Below are 24,929 nucleotides of genomic sequence, written 5' to 3'. Positions count from 1 at the left end.
GTACCGTGCTGTTGGAGCGCATCCCTTGCTTCTACATTTATGTAGGATCTGAGCCTACCACCTCCAGCATTTAGTACTCCATTGATCAGGTCGAGCTTCTGGACGTTTGAGAGGTAGCAGCTTGTCCTATTCGGCAGACTCTCATCGTCCATTACTTTATGTTTTGTCTACTTGGGAACTGAGACATATATACTTGTATCTTTTTATTTCTGTTGAAATAGTGGCTTGTACATGTGACACCAAGTCTTGGGTAGTTTAGAATCTGTTTTCCGTTTATCCTTATTTATATCATTTTAGACTTTATATTTCTTCTTTTATTTTCGCTTAATTAGAATTGTTCAAACTCTTCGACTGACTCATCTTGGTGGGTTAGTCAAGTGCCATCACACTTGATTTTGGTTCATTAAAGAGTTCAAGCATTTGGTATTAGGTCATGTGTTCATAGTATATAGAGTTATCGAGGTGAGGAAGGGTTCCTCTAAATGTGGCATGATGTATATGATGGTTGAATAGTAGTTGAAATTGGTAAGTGTAAGATTGCGTAGAATTTATATTGTTCGTGATTCAATAATTTTATCTTAATGGAAATGTACTGTGAGATTCGAAATTTGGAGTTTTAACAATTGGCTGAGATCCATACCCGTCATGGGATGCTTATATGGGAAGAGAGAGGTCCATAGTTTGAAATCTTAGGAATAATAAGCCAGTGTGACTATGATGTTTTCATAGTATTGGTAGTGTAATCTTCACTAGAGTAATGTAGAGAGTATGAGAAAGTTGATAAATTGAGTGTGTCTACGATTGTTATGAGACTAGGTGGGATGATTGTGGAGTCAAGCGAATGGGAATGCGTGTTATGGAAACTATGGAAGGAATATCTTATGATATTCGACTTCAGTTTCATATATTCTTATATGACCGCCAATCTTGTTTTAGACAGGATTTAGTGTATAATTATCTTTCTATGATTCAGGGCGTGTTTTCACTTTTGTGGATGGATTCCTAGTGGTGGATCGGATGTACCAATCCATGCCCTTTTTGGTAGGGTAAGATGCTGATACAAGTTTGGTTATTCTAGATGTGGCAGATTTGGTGTTTCCTTATGGTAGTTGAAGGTTTTCAGAAATTCTACAAGTGTCATCTTGCTTAAAAGAATTTATAGAAGAGCTACCTTATATATTATAGTTTCTCGACAGTCTTAGTTTTTACCTGGTCATTAAGAACATGTTCAGCTAGGTGTGATGTGATACTTGTAGGACTATTGGGCCCAGTTCTTCCATTAGGGAATTGACTACAATTACAACTATTGTTCCATGTTTTTCAGCGGCATTATTAGAGGTTTTGTATGCTTGGAGGTACTGTTCATCAGGTGATTACTTGATCATCTCCTTCTTTGGATCAAATTAATTGGGTTCTCCATTGGTGAGTATGCATTTTCTAAAAATTAGGTGTTTGCAACTAAAGCTCGTGGAAGGATTAGGTTAAAAAAAGGAAATTTAACTAAGACTAGTGATGGGTGTGTGCATTATGCATGTTTGGTGGTTGGTTCTAGATTCACTCCGGGCTTTAGCAGGCAGTAGGTAAGAATCTTCTTATGGTTATGTGATAAAAGGGTTCATTTCGATGGTTGTACTATGATTAAGGGAGTTTTGGTTCAGGTTTGTTTTATGGACTAGCCTGTGGCTTAGTAATTACTCCTGGGTTGTAGATTTTTTTCAATTTTGATTTAGAAGTTCAGTTTTGATAGTTGATCCTGATGATATGTTCTAAGGATGAGTTTAATTGGGAAAGACAAAAAACAAACTTGGAGGTTATCCCTTAGACTCTTGGTAGCATCGAGTATCCTTCTATTTCTAACTTTATGTTTGAGGACGAACATGGATTTTAATGGTGGATACTGTAATGACTCTAAAGGTCATTTTGATATTTTCAATAAAATTACTATTTTACCCCTCCCGTTGATTTCCCCGAGTCACTTTTAGTTGGATTTGACAGTTGGTTTTTGGAAATCTTGTGAAAAATTGAGGTTTTGCTTGAGAAATGGGTTTTAAAGGCTTAAGTTGTCAAATTTTGAGTTTTGGAGTAATTTGGAGTTTTGAGCCTTAGAATGAAATTCCGCCAATTTCATTAGTTCTAGAATGTAGAAATTGGTCTAGGAGAGTTGTCGGAATTAGATTTGGAGTTGAAACGTGAAATTTAGGTCCGAAGTTAGAAATTAAGTTAAAGTTTGATCAAAGTTTGACTTTGGTCAACATTTGGGGTTCGATGCTCGGATTGGATTTTTGATGGTTCCAATGATTTTGAGAAGTGATTTTAACACTAGAAAGAGCTTCATTGTAATTTTTGAAAGTTCTGAGCACGTTTTGGTATTTTGGAGGCCTAAGTTGGTTTAGTTGTGACTTTTTGAGTTTCAGGTCAAGGAGACCTCAAATTCAAATTTCGTCGGTTCCATTGAGTCTGAAATATCCTTCCAAGCTAGTAGTATATTTGGTTTATGTTCGGAAAGTTCCAAATGAGTTTTAGGTAAGTTTTTAAGCTTCTTGGGATGCGTTGGCGCTGTTTCAACAAATTGTGGCAACTAAAAGGTTTATTGTTAGTTTTAAAGATTGAAAAATAATTCCAAAACTTCTGAAATTTTGAGCATGAATTATAGGACTTATCTGCAAAGTTTGGTGCATTTTTGCTAAGCCGAGATTGGACTTTTATTGCAAAATAAGAAATAATTGTTTATCAAGCATAAAATATTTATCTAGGCAAACGAGTTCAAAATTGAGTTTCGATTAAAGGAAAATGTCTGTATCATTATTTAAGACATTTAAAAAAATGAATTAGGTCATTTCGTTATCGTATGAGGAATTTACGGCTCTTTTAGTAAAAATATAAGTTATAGATTTTCTAGTGCTATGTTCAGTCTTTTTCTGGTACTGGTGCATGGACCGCTTAAGCGAACCAGGTTCTCAAAAGAGAACCTCCTCCTTAGTGAAGGGACTTACTTAGAAGGTGTTCGCAAAAGTGAACTAGCTTCTCGAAAATGAACCTCCGCTAAAGCAAAGATCTAGTTGCTTAAATGACACATTAGAGGGTTTAGGCGTGGTTTAAGGTATTTTCACCATTTTGAATATGACACAAAAGAAGGAGTAATGGTAGACCTACAAAAGATTGAAGCAGTTAAGAACTGGGCTCGGCCTAGTTCTGTGATCGAGATTAGAAGTTTTGTGGGACTAGCTAGTTACTATTGCTGGTTTGTGAAGAACTTTGCTTTTATTGCTACTCACTTGACCCGGCTAACTAAAGAGGAGGTGTCATTCGAGTGGACTGACAAGTGCGAAGAGAGCTTCCAAAAGATTAAGACTCTTCTGACCACAACACCAATTTTGACTCTGCTAGTTGAAGGTAAAGACTTTATTATTTATTGTGATGCTTCTCATTCATGTTTGGGTGCTGTGTTAATATAGGATAGGAACGTTGTAGCTTATGCTTCATGGAAGTTAAAGGTACATGAGAGGAACTACTTGACTCATGAATTAGTGTTGGCAGCGATAGTATTTGCACTAAAAATCTGGAGGCATTATCTATATGGCATCAAGTGTGAGGTATTTACTGATCACCGCAGCTTACAACAGGTGTTCACTCAGAAAGAATTGAATTTGAGGCAGCACAGATGGATGGAGTTGCTTAAAGACTATGTTGTCGCTATCCAGTATCATCCAGGTAAGGCTAATGTGGTAGCAGACGTATTAAGCCAGAAGTCGGTTAGCATGGGCAATCTAGCCTGTTTTGCAACCCTTAAGTGGCCTCTGGCTAAAGAAATTTAGGCCTTGGAGGCCAGGTTCATGAGGCTAGGCATCTCAGAGAAAGATGAGGTATTGGCCAATATTGATCTAAGGCCCACTTTTATAGAAGAGATCAAGGCCAAGTAATTTGAGAATGTTAACTTAAATGAAATTAGAGGGAAGGTGTTGATAGGAAAGGCTCAAGATTCAACACTTAATGTAGGTGGGGTGGTCCACTTTAAGGAAAGGATTTGTGTTCCCCAGATAGATGGCTTAATTCAGAAAATCCTATCTGAATCTCATGGTTCGCGATACTCTATTCACCCGGGAGTAACTAAGATGTATCAAGACTTGAAGAGTCTATATTAGTGGTCGGGTATGAATAAAGACATAGTTGAATATGTAGCCAAGTATCAGAATTGCCAACAGGTGAAATATGAGCACCAAAGACTTACAAGTTTACAACAAGAATGTCCATTCCTGAATGGAAGTGGGAGAAAATAGCCATGGATTTCGTGGTGGGACTTCCCAAGAATTTAAGAAAGTATGACTCTGTTTGGGTGGTAGTTGACAGGTTGACAAAGTCAGCACACTTCATTCCTATTAGAGTATAATACAATGCACAAAAAGCTAAGCTTTTAGTGGCTCAAAATCGTCGAAAAAAATATGATGACCGTAAGGTGAGGGATATGAAATTCGAGGCTAGTGAGAAGGTACTTCTAAAGGTGTCACCAATTAAGGGGTAATGAGTTTTGTACGAAGGGAAAACTCAGTCCTCGTTATATTGGGCATTTTGAAATTCTTGATTGTGTAGGACCACTGGCATACATATTGACCTTACCACCTAGATTGTCTAGGGTACACCAGTGTACCATATATTAATGCTGAAGAAGTACCATGGGGATGGGGACTAAATCATTAAATGGGCCTCAGTGTTATTAGATAAGGAACTTCAGTACGAAGAGGAGCCAGTTGCAATCCTTGATCGTGATGTCCGAAAGTTAAGGACTAAAGAGATCAATACGGTTAAAGTGCAACAAAAACATCATCCAGTGGAGGAATCTACTTGGGAGACGAAAAAGGATATGCGAGACAAGTATTCTCAATTGTTCGACAAAACAGGTACTAATCTATCTGTACTTTAGCCTTGTTTTACCTAGTTAGTCACTCGGGGACGAGTGATGGGTAAATTGGTATCGATTGTAACCACTTGTCCCCATCATTATTGATAGCCAATGGAGAAGGATTTTGGGCCAGAAATTTCGGATAGTAAGTTCGAAAAAATTTAGCCTATGCCAGATTTAGACAAATTCTGAGTCTACTGATGTCTAGGGTAATCATGTGAATTGTGGGGGATCAAATCTCTAATTTGAGGGGGTAAGATGATAGCCAAAATGATATGGAGCATTTATGGTTTTGTGGAATCATATTCGGGCGAGTAACTCTAAAATTGGATTTAGCGTGAAAGGTATATTTTAATACGTCTTTGGAAAGGGGTGTATTGCAAAATGGGGGCTTGTATATTGAAATCCGAGCTCACTATTTTTGCATATCCCGCAAAAGCGAGATTTCTCCTACCAGAGTGGGACAGTCGCGACTTAAGTCAGGAAAAACCTAAGAAACGGTCGTTTTCTAGAAAAAAAAAGTTTTTAGAACGACAAGAGGCAACCTAGGGCGACTTTCATCATTTTTTCATGAATTTCTATGCTTAAGTTAAGGATTTTACTCCCTAAACTCATCATTTGATTCCTAGAACCTAGAAACTATAGTTGGTAATCATTGGGGGAGGTTTTGAACTGAAACTAATGGTAGGAAGAAGCCCTAGGGTGGGGTTAGAATCATGGGTTTTGTCCTAGGAGGGAATTATGTTATACTTCTTGTGAATTAGGCTATTTTATTGATCCTTGTATATATGTGACTTATTTTTAGACGTAGAACTAAGAATCTGAAAAGGGAAAACTCTTGCATCTTAGAGTGGTTGAAGCTTAAATTTGAGGTAGGTGATGGTTTTGTTCCCATATGTGTTTTATATACTTTTTAAATGGCTTCATGATATATATATGTGTACATGAATAGGGGAACATGCTAGGTTATATGTGAAATGATCACTTGGTGGTTTGTTAATGATGAACCTGTTCTTGGTGATATAGTGTTGAATATTGAATGTACTTATGGCTCTGTTTTTGTATGTTGGGATTGGGTGTCACATTCCGACACAAATCTTGGATTGAGTGTCACGTTCTGACATAAGTTGAGTATTTGTAGGTCCCATGAAAGGACCCTTATATGAAATATTGTGAGTTAAGGTTATTGAACTGTGATCTTGCTGAGTATGGAATTGAGTGGAAATAGTTAACTTATTTGTATATATGTCCTTATTGTGTTGGGTTTACTTGTCTATGATCCACTTACTGGATAACCGCGTGATCCTATCAGTACACTATTAATTTTATGTACTGATACTACACTTGTTTTGTTTTTGTTGAGTATAGTGCATATTCAGTCGGCTGCGGAGAGACATCATTTAGAGGAGTGATGTTCTTTTGAGTTAAAGGGTGAGTTGTTCCTTTCAAGCTGCCATAGATTCTCTTTTGTTCTAGTTCTTTTTCCAGGACTAAGATTTCAAACACTGTTTTGTTTCATAACTACGTTTTGGGAGTGTATTCCCCTTTCTACGACGTGGACTTGTTACCAAATAGGCCTACTTTGAGGAATGAGATTTTGTCTAGATTTTCACTTGGGGAAAAATTGTACTATGGGGGAGCTAGTCCGCGACGTGGAATTGATGCGCACCTTACTATTTTCTTCAATTTTTTGAGATTTGTTTTGATATACGGGTACTAAAAATCTACCGAGACTATTTTAGAATGCTTAATTTTAGTATATCATATTCAAACCTTCAAAATCTTAGGATATTGCAATATCTCCCCCTTGAAAACATGCGTGCTTGAATAAGGTAGGACTATCTTGAGTAGAGTAGAGTATATAACTAACAACCCATTATGAATGCAATTATGCAACTTAAAACATCATTTAAAATCAAGTTTATGAGTATGAATGCATGTAATGAGACATAGAGAGATTGGAACGTAGAAGTTTGGAGGATTCGAGCATGAATAGCTAAATGCATTACGTCGGAATGGAAGAACAGAGATAAGGGTATCGTTTCATCATTTCTGCTTCCACTTCCCATGTAGCACTTTCAACTTCTTGGTTTCTTCACAATAGTTTAACGGATGCAAATTCTTTCTTTCTCAACCTTTTAACTTAGCGGTCCAAAATTTCAATCGGAACCTCCTCATACGTCAAGTTTTCTTCAACACTCACATTATCCAAAGGTACAACGACATTAGGATCACCAATACATTTCCTCAACATTGATACATGAAATACCGGATGAACCAAGTCTAACTCCGCTTGCAAATCAAGTCTATAGGCCACCTTTCCAACACGCCTTAGGATCCTCTACCTCATATAGGAAAATTTTATCCCAAGAGTACTACTCCTCACCACCATATTCAATTAAACCTTGAGACCTAATCAAGAAGCACTCCATGCACCGTACATTCATCCATATGCCATCAACATCACATTCAAGCCTAGTTCTATAGCCAACCCGATACACTCACTTGAAATCCTTAACAAGAAGGCATCAATAGCCTACTACAATTACTTACATATCGACAACCACGTATTTAAGCCTACCATTCTAACAACTTTTTGGCTCCCTTGAAGTCAACATCACTTAAGGATTTTCAAGTCTACCTTAGCATCTCTACATATGCATTGGCATTAACTCTTACCAAAAGGCGCACCAATATACTCTTACCTATCTATTGCACACAAATAGAGCCCATCTATCTCTTCCTCCATGTCTATAACCTTAAATGAAATAAGCCTGCCCCAATTTTCTCAATACGGAACATCCACTCTCTCCCCATCTGTCCTAACTCATCCATCGAGAGCTATGGGCTCTACTCAATACCATTTTTCTTAGGCCATTAACATTTGGAACACATAACCAAACTTGGTAACGAAGTACTCCATCTCCCCCTTGTGAGAGAACCTAAACCTTCTTATCAACCATCAATTTCTTCAACTTAACTAAGGTTGGATCCATGTCCTGTCTTGCTTCTTCATGCACTACCAATGATGATTAAGAACCATTTTGAACAAGAACACCACCCTCAATAGAGTCACTCATTCTTACCCCTAACTACTAAATCACAATGGGGTATACACTGAAAAAGGCTACAGCAAGATTTCAGGATACATATCAAATCTTATATCTAGGTAAGGAGTAATAAAAGACAATGTGGTACCTAGATCAAGTAAAGTATAAACATCAAGTCAAAGACTCGTATCATACCCATAATCACTTTGGGAGACACCTTAACATCTTGTCTAACTTGAAATGCATCGAACCTATTATGGTGTGGGCCACCCTCTTGTTGAACTTGTCCATCTTGAGTAGCTTGCCCTTGAGAACTTCCTTCTCTCCCCTTGTTTGAAATATTTGGGCATTTTGAGACCTTGTGTCCCACTTCACTGCATCCAAAACAAGAATCCGCACCAAGCAAACATTTACCTCCATGATTTCTCCCACACTTGAAACACTTAGGAAGAGTAGACCCACTAACACCACACCACTGAGTTTGGATTGAGAAAACACACATTCAAATCGAGCCCTCTTGGACTCCCTCCCCTTCTTAGAAGCCACTGGACAATCCCTCTTCTTAGTCCACTCTTTCCATAACCATAACAACCTTTTATACTGGTCAAGAACTCCCCTAAATGATTCTAACTACACCGGTAGCACAAGAGGTAGGATTTTTCCTTTCCATCACTCATATTCGAGCCAGATATTTTCCCTTTTGACATCTTCTGACGATTAAATTCATTCCCTCTCCTAATATTCCCTTTGCTTGCCTAATTTATTTTCTTCACATTCATGATCATGTGGGTTACTATTTGTTGATTTAATTGAGTAGTCACAGCTCAGGCCAATAACATGAGGCATAACGAAGCTCCACATTAGATATATCATCACTTAAGGGTGGGTCAACTGAAGAGAAAAGGCTTCCATCTTGATCAATCTCCTTGCTTCTATCTTATTGGTGAGATATATTCTGAAACACATAGGACACGAGTTAGAAGGAATCCCTATAGAATTTAACTTTATCACATGATAATATCATAAAAGAAGTGAAGATTTTCCTAAAACGCCTCATAGCCTCCTACTCATAGATGTGGCATGCTTCACACCCATGAGTAAAACTCTACTTGACAGCATGTTAGACTCCCTAGGATACTTCAAAACCTTGTGATCTAATATCAAGTTTGTCACGACTCAAACTAGGGCCAAGATGTGACACAATGATTAGGATTTATGAAGAAACCCCAACCAAACCTCTTAGCATATCATAAGCATACATAAGGTAAGAAATAAGAGGAAAATCATAAAAGTCCAAGAAGACATAGCATAACTAGAGAGAATCAAGACACCATCGACTCCCTACACATTTATTCAATACGCATCTACATGACTACATAGGCGGGAACTAGGACATGTTCCTAACTCACTCTTAAGATAGAGATAACATCACATAAGATAGTCTCAAAACATCAACATAGTATACAAATGACAATAAAAGGAAGAATGACATGGTTTTCCCTCAAAGTATGAGGACTCACTACAAATTCTTCAAATAGATCACTGACTAGCCACAAGAATAGGATGGAACTCCCATTCTTATATTGTGATATAATGTAGGCAAAGAAGTATGTGTTAGTACGTTGGAATGTACTAAGTATGTAGGCAATGCAATGCATAATTAAAACCATGTTGTGCAAATGACCATTTCAAATACCTTGATAAAAGAAGTAGTGAAATCATAAGTAGACATAAGAAGGATCAATGTATAATAAGCCATAAGAGTATCATATAAAAGTAAAGAAATGATTAGTCATTTAAAATATTTTACGGATCATACATATGTGGGAGATAACCTTAATCGGCATTAAGACCAGGCAAAACATAACATGGAATCTGATGATCCCTATATCGAGAAGGGGGAGGCTACTTGCCAAGGTAGACTCCGTATAACATGAACATTAATAAGAGGCCATAATGACAATAATCCTATGGTGACTATGTAGTTAAGGGACTAGAGGTAGCTACTAGAGCTTTTGGTAGCCGCCCCTCAAAGTCCTCTCGGTGCTAAGTTAACATTCCATGGAATAAATATCATATCATAAATCATATTTGTCATAAATCATAAGTTTTTCATAAGCATAATTCATAAAACTTGTTCATAAGAATAGCTCATTCATCATCATGCATTTCTTTTTATGAGTAATTAGCTCATTATCATGTCATTTATGTAATGTGGGTTTAGGCCTTCCATCATTAGGAATTCCTTCGTAGAAACATCATTAGGGTCTTAAGTCACCCTCATTCATAAAACTTGCTTGAAACATCATTAAAACATCATTCAAGATCGTGCATGAGTCCTTCATAAACATTCATTGAAAATACTTTGAAATTCCATGATCATGACTTATATTTGAAAATAAGGTGAAAACATACATACATGACCAATTGACTTAGAAATCATGAAATTGACTTGAAAACATGCATGATCATATACTTTATATCAACCGATACATAATTCATTAAAATAATATCAATTGAACGTATAATTGAAAATATTCGTAATCCATATCATAAACCATAAGAATCAATGTATGAAAAATTCATAGAAAACTCTTCAATTCAATGTAATAATTATCAATTTATATTAAAATAGACTCAGAATCCTAATTAGAATTCATAGTACAGGCAATTAAAATAGAGATCATAAACCCATAAAAATACATACTTTAATTGATTGAAAAAGTAGAGAATTTGTTGGGTTCCATGGGTGAAAGTACCCTAGGATGACATACCCACATACCTTGAATGAGAAGACCAAAGAAAATTGAAAAATTAGGGACCTTTGATGGAGAGCTTGAGAGAATTCCTTGAAAATCTTCAATGGAGTCTTTGAGAGTTTTTGTAGAGAGATAATTATCTGAATAGGTGAATTGTGAAAGAATGAAGAAGAATAGGGTTTTTTAGATTAGTTTATAAAGCCGAATTATGTCCTAAAAACGTCCAGGTTCATTAACTAATAATTAGGAAAATTTCTAAAGTGTCCCTACTTAAAAACTAAATTTGGACAAAAAAACCTATGCCAAGTCCGCGACATGGACTTGTTCCCAGATAGGTCAATTTTGAGCGAGTGAGATTTTGATCAGATTTTGACTTGAGGAAAAATTACACTATGGGGGAGCAAGTCCGCGACGCGGACTTGCCGCGCACCTACTGTTTTGTGCAATTTAGTGAAAAAATTATCTTTCGATATATGAGTTCTAAAAATCCACTGAGACCATTTTTAGAATGCTTGACTTTATTATATCATATTCAAACCATCAAAAGCCCGGGATGTTACATCCAACAAAGATTAACACTATAAAGGAATCAAAGGAGGTCCACTTTTCTTAAATTGAAGAAAATTAAATCAGGAATTGAGCTTTTCCTTTACGATGAGCCTCCGAACTCACACAATCTATTCAAATATAAAATTCACATAAGAAAACATGAAAAATGATACCCATAATGTCTTTCTTGAAAATTGGGTCCATATTGACCCCAAAAAGTCAAATCCGAGGATTAAGGGTAAATTTGAAATTTTTATTGAAAAACATATTACCCATGAACTTAGGAACTCACACGCGAAATTACATAAAAAATGAATTAAAAATCACCTCTAAATTCCCAAAATACAATATCAAAGTTCTTGAGAAAGCCCCCAAATTTTTGATTTAAAATCATGAGATTTTGAGTTAAAATCTTTAGTAGTGTACTGCTTGCCTTGTTCTGCAGTGGAACAAAGTCTCTATTTTATTTTGTTGTACATTTTTCAACAGACTTTGTATCTATTTAAACAAATATATCTTATTTCTCAATTTGCTCACGACTAGTATCTAGTTTTTGAATTTAATATTCAAATTTTAAATTTCGTATTGTATTTCGACTTCACTTCGAATTACAATATAGGAGACATTTATACTTGATTTACTTTTGTGTAATTTGTTTGGAGTGACAAATACCTTATTTCTCTTGACTTAGGATAGTTGGGTGAAACCACGATTAAAAATATTGGATCGTGACAATTAGTTTGCAAAACTAATCAATCAAATTCTCTTCTTTTCTGTATAAGAAAATCAATGCTCCTTTTTTCTTCCCGAAGAAAATTGAAACTTCTCGGTTATTTTTTTTAACAAACACACAAAAGAAAAGATATTTATTTGTAATTTTTACTTTGTTTTCAAGACATTCAAAGTTTAATCTGAAATTTTTCTTCTGGTGGTGAGTATGATGATTTTTAGTTGTAAAGATAAACAATTTCTAATTTTTGTTCTAATATTTATTCATATAAAAATTTTATTTCTATTTTCTAGTACATAAAGGAAAGTAAAAAGGGCAAATTACACCCGGTGGCCATTTGGCAAAAGTAATTATCAAATAAAATGGGCATTCGTTGTATAGACATGTATAGTCAGTGTATATTTTATGTATAGTCAAGCTATATTTAGTTTTTGAGTGTATCATAATGTATATTCAGTGTATAATTCATGTATAAGTAATCTATATTGTATAGTCAATGTATAGTCACTGTATATTTCCTATGATTTTAACTATTTTTTATGTAAATAAAATAAGGCTATATTTTTTATAAATTAATTAGTTTATTATATATATTTGAAATTGTCCTAGGTAAAAATTCATAAGGAGTGCAATAGGTAACATTAAAGAAAGTAGAATAAAAGGAAAGAGAATGAGTTGTAATATCCTAACGGGCAATGCCAAGATTAAATTAACTTAATACTAATACAAAATTGTGACTTATTAATAATCAATTTCACAAAAAAAATCTATTTATCGTCAAATGACTAAATTCTTCTATGCAAAACAAAAAAACAGGCTTCCCCAAAAACATCTTCAGTGTGAGCTCACGAATAAGATTCGAAGCGGATAAAGTATTACGCAGATTGTACTTCATCTTGTGAGATAGAAAACTTGTTTTCAATATATTCTCACCTAAAAAAAAAAGAAAAGAAAGATGCATTGTCACTAAACAAAAATATATATACAACATATTTTAGGGGGATTCAATCTCCAAATCTTCATATGGTACAATTTCTTTGCCAGAAGAATTAGCTACAGCCTGATCATCATTTTCACTTGTAGTCATCTCTTGAACTGGTGGTGGGTCTATAACTGTTGTTGTTGGGTTATCATTACATGATAAATGAAGCTTCATCTCTCTGTGTTCTTGACACATAGCACACCAATGCAAACAACAATGCACCATACATGGATCACATGGTGAATCCTGTACATACATTTAATGGAACAAAACAATCATTATATTATTATTTTTTGATAAAAATAATTAGTCAAATTTTATGTAGTGACATCACAAAAAATATTTACACAATTGAGTCAATTATATAGGAAAAATATATAGGTTGGACTTACCAAGTAACTTTTGCTCACTTAATAAAAAAATAATGAATTTTGACACGAATAAATTAAATAAATTGTGAAAAAAATTCTAATAGAAAAATTTGAGATAAATTTTTACCACGAATACTAATTAGTTACCTAATAAAAATGATAACTTAAATTATTATATATTCAATTATGTAGTATCCTTTTATTATAAATGTATATAAATTAACTTAAATATAAAAAATTTATCAAACAATACATAGCCATTAGGAAGAAGAAATAATAAAAACAAAAATTATTACTTGCAGACTTCTCTTAAGACAATAGGAAAAAGAATATAATTTCATGTTTAAAAATTGAAAGTAGAGTAACAATTTAGTTGTGTATGAGGTTTATCACCATATGAAATATTTGTGAAATTAACTTCTCCAAGTTGGAAACAATATATGAGTATGTTCAAAATTTAATATTTGGCCCACTTTTTAAAAATCACGTTCTAATGCAGTCTTAACCTAAGAATTTAGAGTTTGATTAAGAAGTTGACCTGGCTGGTTCCATGACAAAGTACTAAGATAATGTGATGCTAGAACATACATCAAGAGATTGTATAGGAAAGACATTTCAAAAACACTAAACCACTTGGCGTAGTGATTATGTCACTTCTTCTATTTTTGGGTCCGGTGTTCGGAGCCTGGAGCCCGTAGAATTCCGATTAAATTCGGATCGCGCATTGCAGGATCCATTCGAGATTACATAGTTTTTTTCATTCTCAAAGCTCTCGATCCCGAGACTTCTGGTTAAAAAGTGAAACAATCCCACCACACCACAACCCATGTCACTTCTATCAAGCTTTTTGGGCTAAGAAAATCACATGTGGGGGCTAGTACCCTTTCCACTAGATAGGTAAGATATAGGTTCTAAATGGGTATACAAAGTTAAATTCAAGGACAATGGAGAGAGATATAAATACAAGTCAAGGCTGATTGTAAAAGGATACACTCAAACGGAAGTTCAAAATTATCACGACACTTTCTCACATGTTACAAAGATGGATATTGTTAGGACTATTATTAGTGTAACAACTTCTAAAAGCTGGTATCTAATTTAAATGGATATCAATAATCCATTTTTTCAAGATGATCTTTATGAAGAGGTTTATCTGTCCCTACCTCAAGATTTTCACAAATAAGGGGAGACCAGAACTTATAAGCTCTTGAAATTGCACCTAATTATTAGAGGTTAAACACGATCATCTTGACTGCAGGATATAGTCATAGTTCACATGATCATTCATTGTTCACTAAACAACATGGTTAGGACATTGTGGTGTTGCTAATATATGTTGATGATGTCCTTACAGGGAGCAAGTCTTCTCTAATTTTTTATACTAAGCAATATTTGCATAGCCTGTTTTAAGTGATGAATTTGGGGAGATAAGATATTATCTAGGGATTGAAGTGCTGAGATGTAAGCATGACATTCTTCTAAACAAAATGAAATACATTTTGAATCTTATCACTGATGTAGGGTTTGAAAGAAAGTCAACAAAGGCTGCTAAGTAAAGTTCTATTCAAAGAAGGAAAAAATAGACAAAAAAGTAGGCAGAAAAAGGAAAAGGAAAAGAAAAGAAAGGTCCTAGTATAATTGAGTTTTCCTTTTCCTAAAAGGAAAACACAAAGTTTTCATATATTTGGCTAGTCCTTTTTCTTATAGAAAGGTTTATGACTCTATAAATATAAGCTCATTACTTCAAAATCACAATAAGCACTGACATTGGAATGTTGCCTTGTGGGTAGTGAGATATGTCAAAGGCTTATCAAGTTTGGGCATTTTTATGAGCACAAGGCCTATAACAAAGTTGGTTGCTTAATGTGATTTTGATTGGACTGCTTATTCCAAAACTACAACATCAGTCACATATTTTGTGATTCAATTGGAAACTTTCTGATTTTCTGAAAGTAAAAAATCAGCATATTATTAGTCAAATCTCAAATAAGACTGAATATCTAGCAGATAATTATTTTTGCAGAAATCAACTGATTGGTAGCTTTATTAAGGAACTCACTATCACAATCATCGCTCATATTAAGTCTTTTGTGATAGCAAGGTTGATATACAAATTGCTGTAAATTCTATATTTCATGTCGTTCCAAACACATTAAAATCGATCGTCACTTCATCCGTGAGAAGTTCAAAGAAGGATTGATGTTGCTTGTTTATTTTTCCACCAGACTACAACTTGATGATTTCCTTGGGGTATCTTAATATCACTTCTTGTTATTCAAGCATGAGAAGTTCAAAGAAGGATTGGTGTTGCTTGTTTACTTGATGATTTCCTTGAAGTATCTTAATATCACTTCTTGTTATCCAAGCCTGAGAAGTTCAAAGAAGGATTGGTGTTGCTTGTTTATCTTTCCACCAGACTACAACTTGATGATTTCCTTGAAGTATCTTAATATCACTTCTTGTTATCCAAGCGTGACATTTGAGATAATTTTTGTCTTCAGCTTGAAAGGGAGTATAGAAAATATCATATATTAGATTAGTGTGTTGAGGGATAAGTAACCGCACTTAATTGAAGTGTCAAGCTAACAGAATAGAATTCTCTCTCCGTACAACTCCAGTAACGACTCTTCACAATGGTAACAACTAGACTTTTGGGAGCGATTGGAACCCACGCACCACCGCAGGGAGCCCTCCTAAGGCGCGTTGGGCAGAGAATAACGTTCCACCAACAACATCGACTAATCCCATGATAAGAATTAACCATCCCCTTGATTTGCAGCCGCTATCAGGTCCAAAGAAGCCAGATTCTAGGGCTTCTAAACATGGAGACCCAATTGTTAAGGCTCGAGTCACTACTCATACTGGTATGCCAGACGTCATTTTCAGAGCTACCGACTACTATGGAATTATGCCTGAGGAGTGCAGATATACAATCGTGGGCAAATTCATCCAAACAAGACCAAATATCAAATGAATTTGATCTGTCTTTGTAGAAAAGGTTTCTCTAAAAGGTGATGTAAAAATCGGAGCTTATGATTTCCGTACAGTTTTTATTGATGTTACCAATGACGACAACTGTAGAACTGTTTGGTACAAGAAATCTATGGAAATTGATGGCATGGTTATGTGGTTACAAAAATGGACACCTGACTTTAGGCCCGAGGAAGATTCTCCAATCATGCCAGTATGGGTTCTATTACCAGGATTACCTTTTCATTGCCATTCTTGGCACTATGTGAAGCAAATTCTCAGTCCAATAGGTAATCCTTTATCTCTTGATATTGCTACTGACGGTCGTAACAGACCTGGGGTAGCAAAAGTGAGGGTGGAAGTTGACCTTATGAAGCCTCAAGTAAAATCTGTTTGGGTTGGTCAGGAGGATACTGTTAATCTGCTAAATGGATTTGTTCAAAAGCTTGAATATGAAGGTGTGTCAAAGTATTGTAGACATTGTAAATTATTGGGACACTCAATCACACAATGCAGGGAAATCGGGAATGAAAAAGAAATGCAGAAGAAAGAGCCCAATGCTGATCAGAACAATCTTTCTAATGAGTTCACCTCTGAAGCTGAAACTTCCAAGTCCAATGAAGGAAAAACCAATCAACAACATGAGAACAAATACATTTAGGAGAATGTGAGAAACCAAAGGCAAACACCCAACGGAAAAGGAAAACAGGTTACAGGACAGTTGGGACACCATAACCACAAATACAAAAACAATGGCAAACAAAGGAATAACAACAGGAAAAAAGGAAATAAGCAGACCAAGGATTTAAATGTCAATACTGTGGAAAAGCAAAAAGTGGTCGAAGTTAAGCAAACAGTGACAAATAAAGAGGGAGATCTTCAGGAGGTCTTAGAGCATCCCTCTAAATTCTGCTAACAAAAAAAAGAAGATAGGGAAAAAGAAGAAGAAAAGGACTGTTATTTCCAAGTCTATTCAGGCTATGAAATCTAAGATTTGGAATAACAATAGCGTCAAAGGAAGCAAAGGAGGTAAAAGGAAAAACAATAATGAAAAGGATACAGAGGAAAAAACCAAACAGAATTAAAATGGAAATCAATACAACAAGAAGGAGGATGAGAAAGATAACATCAAAAACAATGAGACTCAAGAAAGCCCTCACAGAACTGAAAATCTAATAGATAATCAATTAGAAGAGGGGCTATGTTTTACCTTATCTGGAGACAACAATCTCAAAGACATGAGTGGTCAACTTGTGATAGATCTTGGGCCTCTGAATATGGGGAGAATGCAGTGTTTTGATCAAGCTTGTACCAATAACTCAGACTTGAACAGTATTGTAGAAGAAGCTCGGGAAGACCTCGATGATGACCAGGAAGAGGGAGCTATATCTATTCTTAAGGAGCCATTGGATCCCGTAACCAAAGAAATTCAAGATAGCATAAAAAATGGTCTCTCACCAAGGGGTACTAAACAGAAGAAACAAAAGAAAAAAGGAAGTCAGGCAGGACACATCAGTCAGGCAGGACTCTTACAAGACAAAACTACAGACAAAAGTTCTCACCCCCTAACTCTTCAATGATTAAAGCTATTAAATGGAATATTAGGGGGATGAGATCTAAAGAAGCTTTTGACAGACTCATGAGGCTTGTCAAACTTCACAATGTTAATTTCATAGCCTTACTGGAACCTTTCCTCGGTCTTAACCATATTGAGAATTTTAGGAATCTAATAGGCTTTGAACATGCTTTATCAAATAACAATAGTAAGATTTGGTGTTTTTAGAGAGACTCGTTAAACTGCAGTCTTATCTATCACCACAAACCACAGTTGACCTTCAAAGTCAATAAAACTAGAGATACTGATTACATTTGGGTGACAGCTGTGTATGCCAAAAGCAATGCTAGCAGGTGAATGAGGCTATGGCGAAGTCTAAGGAGAGTTCATAATATGGTGGATGGTCCCTGGGCTGTGTTTGGTGACTTCAACACCATTTTAAATGTTGAGGAAAAGAATGGAGGCCTTCCTCACACTCTCTCTAAAAGTATCGACTTTACCAATTGTATGGATGACTGTGACCTCATGGATACTGCGTTCACTGGTAGTTTTCACCTGGTGTAATGGAAGAAGAAGAAGATGGAGAATCAATAAAAGGCTAGATAGAGTCATTATTAATGAAGCATGGTCTAATACATTTCCTATTACCAGAATTGATCATCTTCCTAAGACAGGTTCAGATCACAATATTTTGTTACTTCAGAGTGGATACGACAACTCCAACTTCATCAGATACTTCAAGTTCTTGAACTTTTGGATAGAACTGGATGGTTTCGTGGATATTGTTAAGAAAACATGGGGTAAGGAGATTCAAGGTAACCCAATGTGGAGGGTTCAGAACAAACTCAAAAATCTTTCCAAGGCTCTCAGCAAATGGTCCAGAGATACTATCGGTGATGTTTTTGAAGTAGTTAAACAAATGGAAGATCATACCAGACTCATGGAAGAACAGTATGAGAGGGATGATTCGGATCACAATATAATTCTTCTCTATAAAGATCAAGCCGAATATATCAAGTGACTCAAACTTCAGGAATCTATTCTGAAGCAAAAGGCTAGGGTCAAGTGGGCTGAAGAAGGAGACACTAACTCCAAATATTTTTTAGTGGAATCAAAGGGAGAAGGAGACAATCTCAGATTCTAAGGGTTAAGGATTCGACTGGAAGATGGATTGAAAACAGTAATCAAATTGCTCAAGTAGCCATTGACCATTTCAAGAATCTTTTCGCTCACAAGGATGATACCAGAGATACCAACAATAATCTCCTGAACCACCTGAACAGATTAGTTACAGAAGAGGATAATGAATTATTGGAGGCTATCCCTACTGAGGATGAGGTTAGAAATGCTATTTTTTCCATGGATCCTAATAGTTGTGCTGGTCCTGATGGATATAATGGTCTATTTTTCCAATCTACTTGGGAGATCATTAAATATGATATGTTAGACTATGTGAGTTCTCTTATTAGAGGTGCTAATCTATTCAGGTTCTTTACTCACACATGTCTAGTCTTAATTCCAAAAGTGAAAGCACCAAACCAACTTTCTCAATTTAGACCTATTAGCCTGAGTAATTTCACCAACAAGATTCTGTCTAAGATTATGACTCTGAGAATTGCTCACATCCTTCCTAGGATAATATTTGAGAATCAATCAGGTTTTATCAAAGGAAGGTTGATTACTGAGAATATCTTACTTGCTCAAGAAATAGTTCATGACATTAAAGGTGGTGATGAGAAGGGTAACATGATTCTGAAACTTGACATGTCAAAGGCTTATGATAAAGTATCTTGGGTTTTTCTTATGAATGTTCTCAGAAAACTGGGATTCAAGGAACACTTCATCGAACTTATCTATAGGCTCATTTCTAACGATTGGTAGTCTATAATTGTTAATGGGGATAGACATGGTTTCTTGAACTCATCTAGAGGGCTTAAGCATGGATACCTCTCTCTCTCCGGCACTGTTTGTTATTGGATCTTAAGCACTCTCCAAACCCCTTAATCAGCTTAATCATGAAGATGATTTCAAAGGATTTGCTATGAGTAGGAATGGCCCTCAAGTCAACCACTTATGTTATGCTGATGATATAGTTTTGTTTTCATCTATCAACAAGAAATCTATCAAGCGTATCATGAGGGAACTGAAGAAATGCCAAGATGCTTCTGGCCAGGAAATCAATAAGGATAAAAGTTGTTTTATCACTCATCCGGATGTCCATTACAGAACTAATAGGAAATCAAGAGGTGGACTGGATATAATCATTATACATTTCCCTTTCACTATTTGGGTTGCCTTATCTATACTGGTTAGAAGAAAACTAGTTTGTTCACTGATTTGGCCACTAAATTCATCAATAAATCTAGCTGATGGCATAATAACTTCCTCTCTCCAGGTGGTAAGGCTCTAATCATTAAGCATATTTTGCAATCCCAAACTCTTCATACCTTTGCTTCTCTTGAATCTAAGAAAGCTATTCTTTATCAAATTGAAGACTATTTCTCAAAAAAAAATTGGGTTCAGAGAGAAGGTAGTAACAAACATCACTGGTGTTCATGGAAAAAGATGTGCTACCCTACTGAGGAAGGTAGTTTGGGCTTTAAAAAACTTAACGACATCTGCAAGGCCTTCACTGCCAAGAGATGGTGGAGGATGAAAGCCATGAAAAACCTGTGGTCCAACTTCATGAAGGCCAAATATTGTCCTAGAACCAATATGGTGGCAAAGTTATTAACTTAAAAAATTCCAATGCTTGGAGAAATTTGCTCTATATTAGTCCAATTGTGGAGCAAAGTATCAAATGGGAAATCAACGAAGTTAATGCATATTTCTGGTGGGACAACTGGCCTAACAAGCTTCCTTTAGCCAACAGAGTGCAATTACAAAGAAAACCTGGCAGCAATACAGTGAGACAATTCCTTCATGATAATCAATGGGACCAGGACTCTCTTAGACTGTTTCTCCCAGAGAATCTGGTTCAAGAAGTGGTTCAGATCGATATTGGTGATATGGGAGATAGCGACAAGTGCATATGGAGCCTAAATTCAACTGGAAATTTCTCATGCTCCTCAGCCTGGAACTTAATAAGACAGAAAAACAGAAACAACCTATGTATGGTCAGATTTGGAGAAAAGAAATTTCATTTAAAATTTCGTTCTTTATGTGGAGAGTTATGAAAAGAAAACTTCCCATTGATGATATTATCAGAAGCTTTGGCATTTAAATGGACATGAGGTGTTGTTGTTGCAGGGATACTCAACTAGAGACTCTTGATCACTAGTTCACTACTAGTGATTTAGCTATTAAAGTCTGGAACTATGTGACCAGACCACTTGGTATTACTCATAATGCTAATACTGTGCATGGGGTTCTTGATTGTTGGTGGCAAACAGTTGCTAGGAATGAAGTACACAAGATGCTCTTACACATAACACCATTCTTCACCTTGTGGGAAATCTGGAAAACGAGAAATGCTAAGAGGTATGACAATAAAAACATCTCTTTTGTTCAAAATAATTAACCAAATTTTGCTTAATGTGCAGGTGGCTATTTCCAAAAAATATAGCAGGATGGACATTAAATGGGGATAGAGTACTATATGTTTGATTGCTGAAAACTATAAACCAAGAATCACTAGCATCGTGGTCTATTGGACAAGACCTCAAGGGTACACATGGAAATTGAATACAGACGATAGCTTCATACCTGGACAAAGATTGGCAGGAATAAGAGGAATTGTTAGGAAAAGAAATGGGGAGATGGTCATGGCTTTTGCTAAATCTATCCAATTCTCTACTAACAAATCTTGTGAATTGCAGGCAGCTTTACATGGGATTGAATGGTGCCATGACAACTCAAATTCTCACATAATCTTGGAGATGGATAGTCTAATGGCGCTGAATATGATCAAGGGATTGACTCCACCTCCCTGGACCCTAAGGAAAACCGTGAGCAAAATCCAAAAGAAGATACAAGATATGAATTGAGAGATCATCCATTGTTTTAGGGAGGCAAATGGCGTAGCTGACGCTCTTGCAAGACATGCCACTACGAGGGACATGGATTATATATTCTCAAAGGAAGAAGACATGCCCGACTCAAGCGTTAGACCAATGAGAATGGACAAACTCAATCTTGCTTCATTTAGGTTCAAAAAAGAAAAACACTCAGGATGGCGCTACGAACCACCTTGAGAGATAAGTAGGGGAAGGCATAATCCTATTTTTGTTGAATAGAAAATACCTTCCCTACGGAAAACTCTTATATGTGAGTCGTTACTTTTTATTGAGTAGTTTCCCCTTTTTTGGTGTCATTTGGTAAGAGGTATAGGCCATATGTCCCCCTCTCTGGTAAGTGATCTTAGTAATAAAAAAGGCCTTTCTTATGAAAAAAAAAAAGCTAACAGATTCTAAAGTTATAAATATTAGGATTTCTAGTTAAAAAAAGAAAAGAAAACACACTTAATTAATAGTGTATAGCTAAAATGAATTGGAGTTAGTTAGTGACACATGTAGTGCACATGGTCTGCCTATAAAGTCATAGTACTATATACTCAGTTGCTCTTCATATTTTTTGTATGCAATAGCAAAATATTTTCTGCTTTTCTCTTCATCTCTTCTCTATTTCACTTCTATTTCCTTCTTGTTGCATGATTGAATTACTTTGTTGAATATTAGATTTAGCTCAATTTTACACTTTTTAGGCATCATGAATAGAACAAACAAAGATATTTATCTTTGAGTGAACATGTTAACTTGTATGCGCAAATTTATGATTATTAAATGTTTGATCAATAATCTAAAGGACTTCGCATAGATAAATACTAATTGTGTTAAAGTACTAAACTATCAATTAATCAATACATTTCAACATGTTACAAGTAGTATTTTACCTTCTTTTTTTTATGTTAGTAATCCAACTTAAAATGAACGGTCATGTATAATTAGGTGATATGATAATATATAAAATTATTTATATTGCGAGTAAATATAATACTAATCCTTTAACATAAAGAGTTTAACTTCTATATACTGATAGATCAGGTTATTTAAAAAATAACACTACTAGTGAAAAAAAAAATTGAGAAGAAAGAAAAGTTGAGTTCACCTTAAGATGATATTTTCTTTGCAACATTTGTCGACCCATGCCAGTATAGATACCACAAACCCACCAAGAGAAGAGGAGACCCTCAGTAATAAGGCATGCAGTATCAGGATCAATGCCATGAAATGCTGCAGTAAGTGCAGCAAGAGCAATGCCACCTTCAATGCACACCAAATGACCAACACAAGCTCCTCTACTTGAAATTTCATCATTCAATGTCTCCATGTGTCGTCCAAACAAAACACATGGGCAAAAAAGCCCAATCAAGCCTAGAAATTAAACATGAAATGTGTTATTATTACATGCTACTCCCTTTTTTTTTAATGTGAAAATATTTAACTGTGGACACAAATTTATTTTAAAAGAAGAATTTTTGAATCAGAGCGTCTTCTAGTTTTAATAGGTCATGAACTAGATCAAAATCATTATCAACGAGTTCAGTGATCCCATTTTTTAAATTTTATATTATATATTCCTTTAATAATGAACATAGAAAAGGGTTTTTGGTCTTAAAAATGTCATGAAATTTCTGTGACTATATGATCATCTTTAATGGTAAAACCTGAGAAATTTAAAAAATCTAATTATTTTTCAAATAAAAAAACAGTCATTCTATGTAAGAGAAATTAATTAAAAAAAAGTTTTGTCAAGGGCATATATATTGAAGTAATGATTGAAAGTTAGTTTGATAGATCAAATATCACATCAAAGTTTAGAATTTGAGAAAATTAATAGATCTTACTAATTCAAAATTATAAAAATTGTATATGGTGTCAAACAATTTTGAACATCCCACAATAAAAAGTAGCATATAAATTAGAAAGAAGGGGGTATTTAGTAAGTGAGTATTAATATAATTTTTGATAAATGAAAAAAGGGTCATTTGAAGGATAGTTAGTAATAAGATGCTTACAACTATCAACATCTTCTGTACACCCAAAAATTCCAGTTGCCCAATCTTCATCAGCTGGAGGTTCATATGATGGAGGTAGATTTTGCCCACAATGCTCACATTTAGCACATGATTGCTGTCAAATAAAAAAAACAATTTTTATTTTTATTGATTATTAAAGTAATAGAACGAAGGTTTAAAGAGATATAACGTCATGATATTATACAAGACAAGAATATAATTATTTTCCGTTGATTGTTGAAGAACAAAAAGAAATTATGAGATAAGAGTATGTGATTAATGCCTTGGATCTATAACAGATACCAACAGATACCACTTCTTCTTTCTTATTTGGGCATTTGGAACTGTTAGCAATATATTGAGACAAATTTCAGGTTTTCTATGAGCAAAAATCTAATTAGCGAACCGTCTTAACAAAAAATAATACTTCACGTGAACACGTGATATAATAGATACCTAAGTGGAGTATATATGCAAGGTGATTGAAGTATGTTCTTTAATTTGTCATTTTAATTAACTCCACCCCATATAATCCCATCGCTCACGATATTAGATCCATTTTCTCTATATATTATTATCATCATTCCAAAGGTTTTTCTATTTAAAGGATAGATATAGTTCATTAAATATAAGTAGGATTTTCATGATAGTTGCATATGAATGTCTAAGGAATTAGTTAAAAAAAAAAACATACAGGAAATAAAAACTGAAAAAGAAAAGATGTAATTTCACCTTTTGGACATCAATGGGTTGATTAAGCTCTCCAGGAGTAATGTTTTGCAATGAGGATTCTTGTTCCTTTGTTAATCGAACATAAGTCCCCGTTGCCATCTTTGATCATCAATTAATAAAAAATAATTGACTTGGTATTACATATATACGTTCATTGAGGTAATGTTAGTTACAAAAAAGTATATAAGAGAGGAAAGAGGGATTAGGGAGGTTGTGGTCTATACCGTAAAAGTTGGACAACTTGTATTTTAATTGCAAAACAATAAATCCGATTAAGAGATATAATTTGACATTTTTTTTTTAAATTGAAAATATATA

The 24,929-nt window shown here is 35.0% G+C and overlaps 1 protein-coding gene across 1 annotated transcript; it reads right to left on the bottom strand.

Moving 5' to 3' along the window:
* Positions 1-12,979: 12,979 nt before the first annotated feature.
* On the bottom strand, positions 12,980-24,710 carry LOC129876285 (cell number regulator 6-like). Its single transcript, XM_055951671.1, has 4 exons — positions 24,612-24,710; positions 23,880-23,994; positions 22,970-23,235; positions 12,980-13,213 (listed from the first exon to the last, which is right to left on the bottom strand). Exons 1-4 carry the CDS (start codon positions 24,708-24,710, stop codon positions 12,980-12,982), a joined length of 714 nt encoding a protein of 237 aa, XP_055807646.1.
* Between the last annotated feature and the right edge of the window lie 219 nt (positions 24,711-24,929).

The sequence above is a fragment of the Solanum dulcamara genome, chromosome 12 (genome assembly GCF_947179165.1).
Source record: "Solanum dulcamara chromosome 12, daSolDulc1.2, whole genome shotgun sequence".
NCBI lineage: Eukaryota > Viridiplantae > Streptophyta > Magnoliopsida > Solanales > Solanaceae > Solanum > Solanum dulcamara.
Note: the sequence above shows the minus strand (reverse complement) of the source record. Positions and strands in the feature narration are given on the sequence as shown.

What these genes read in the sequence shown, in the direction of transcription:
- LOC129876285 (XM_055951671.1), bottom strand. Translation starts at nt 24,710, where the DNA reads ATGGCAACGGGGACTTATGTTCGATTAACAAAGGAACAAGAATCCTCA. An exon ending in AACCCATTGATGTCCAAAAG is followed by an intron (nt 23,995 to 24,611) that starts GTGAAATTACAT and finishes TTTATTTGACAG; the next exon opens with CAATCATGTGCTAAATGTGA. An exon ending in AAAGAAAATATCATCTTAAG is followed by an intron (nt 13,214 to 22,969) that starts GTGAACTCAACT and finishes ATGTATGTACAG; the next exon opens with GATTCACCATGTGATCCATG.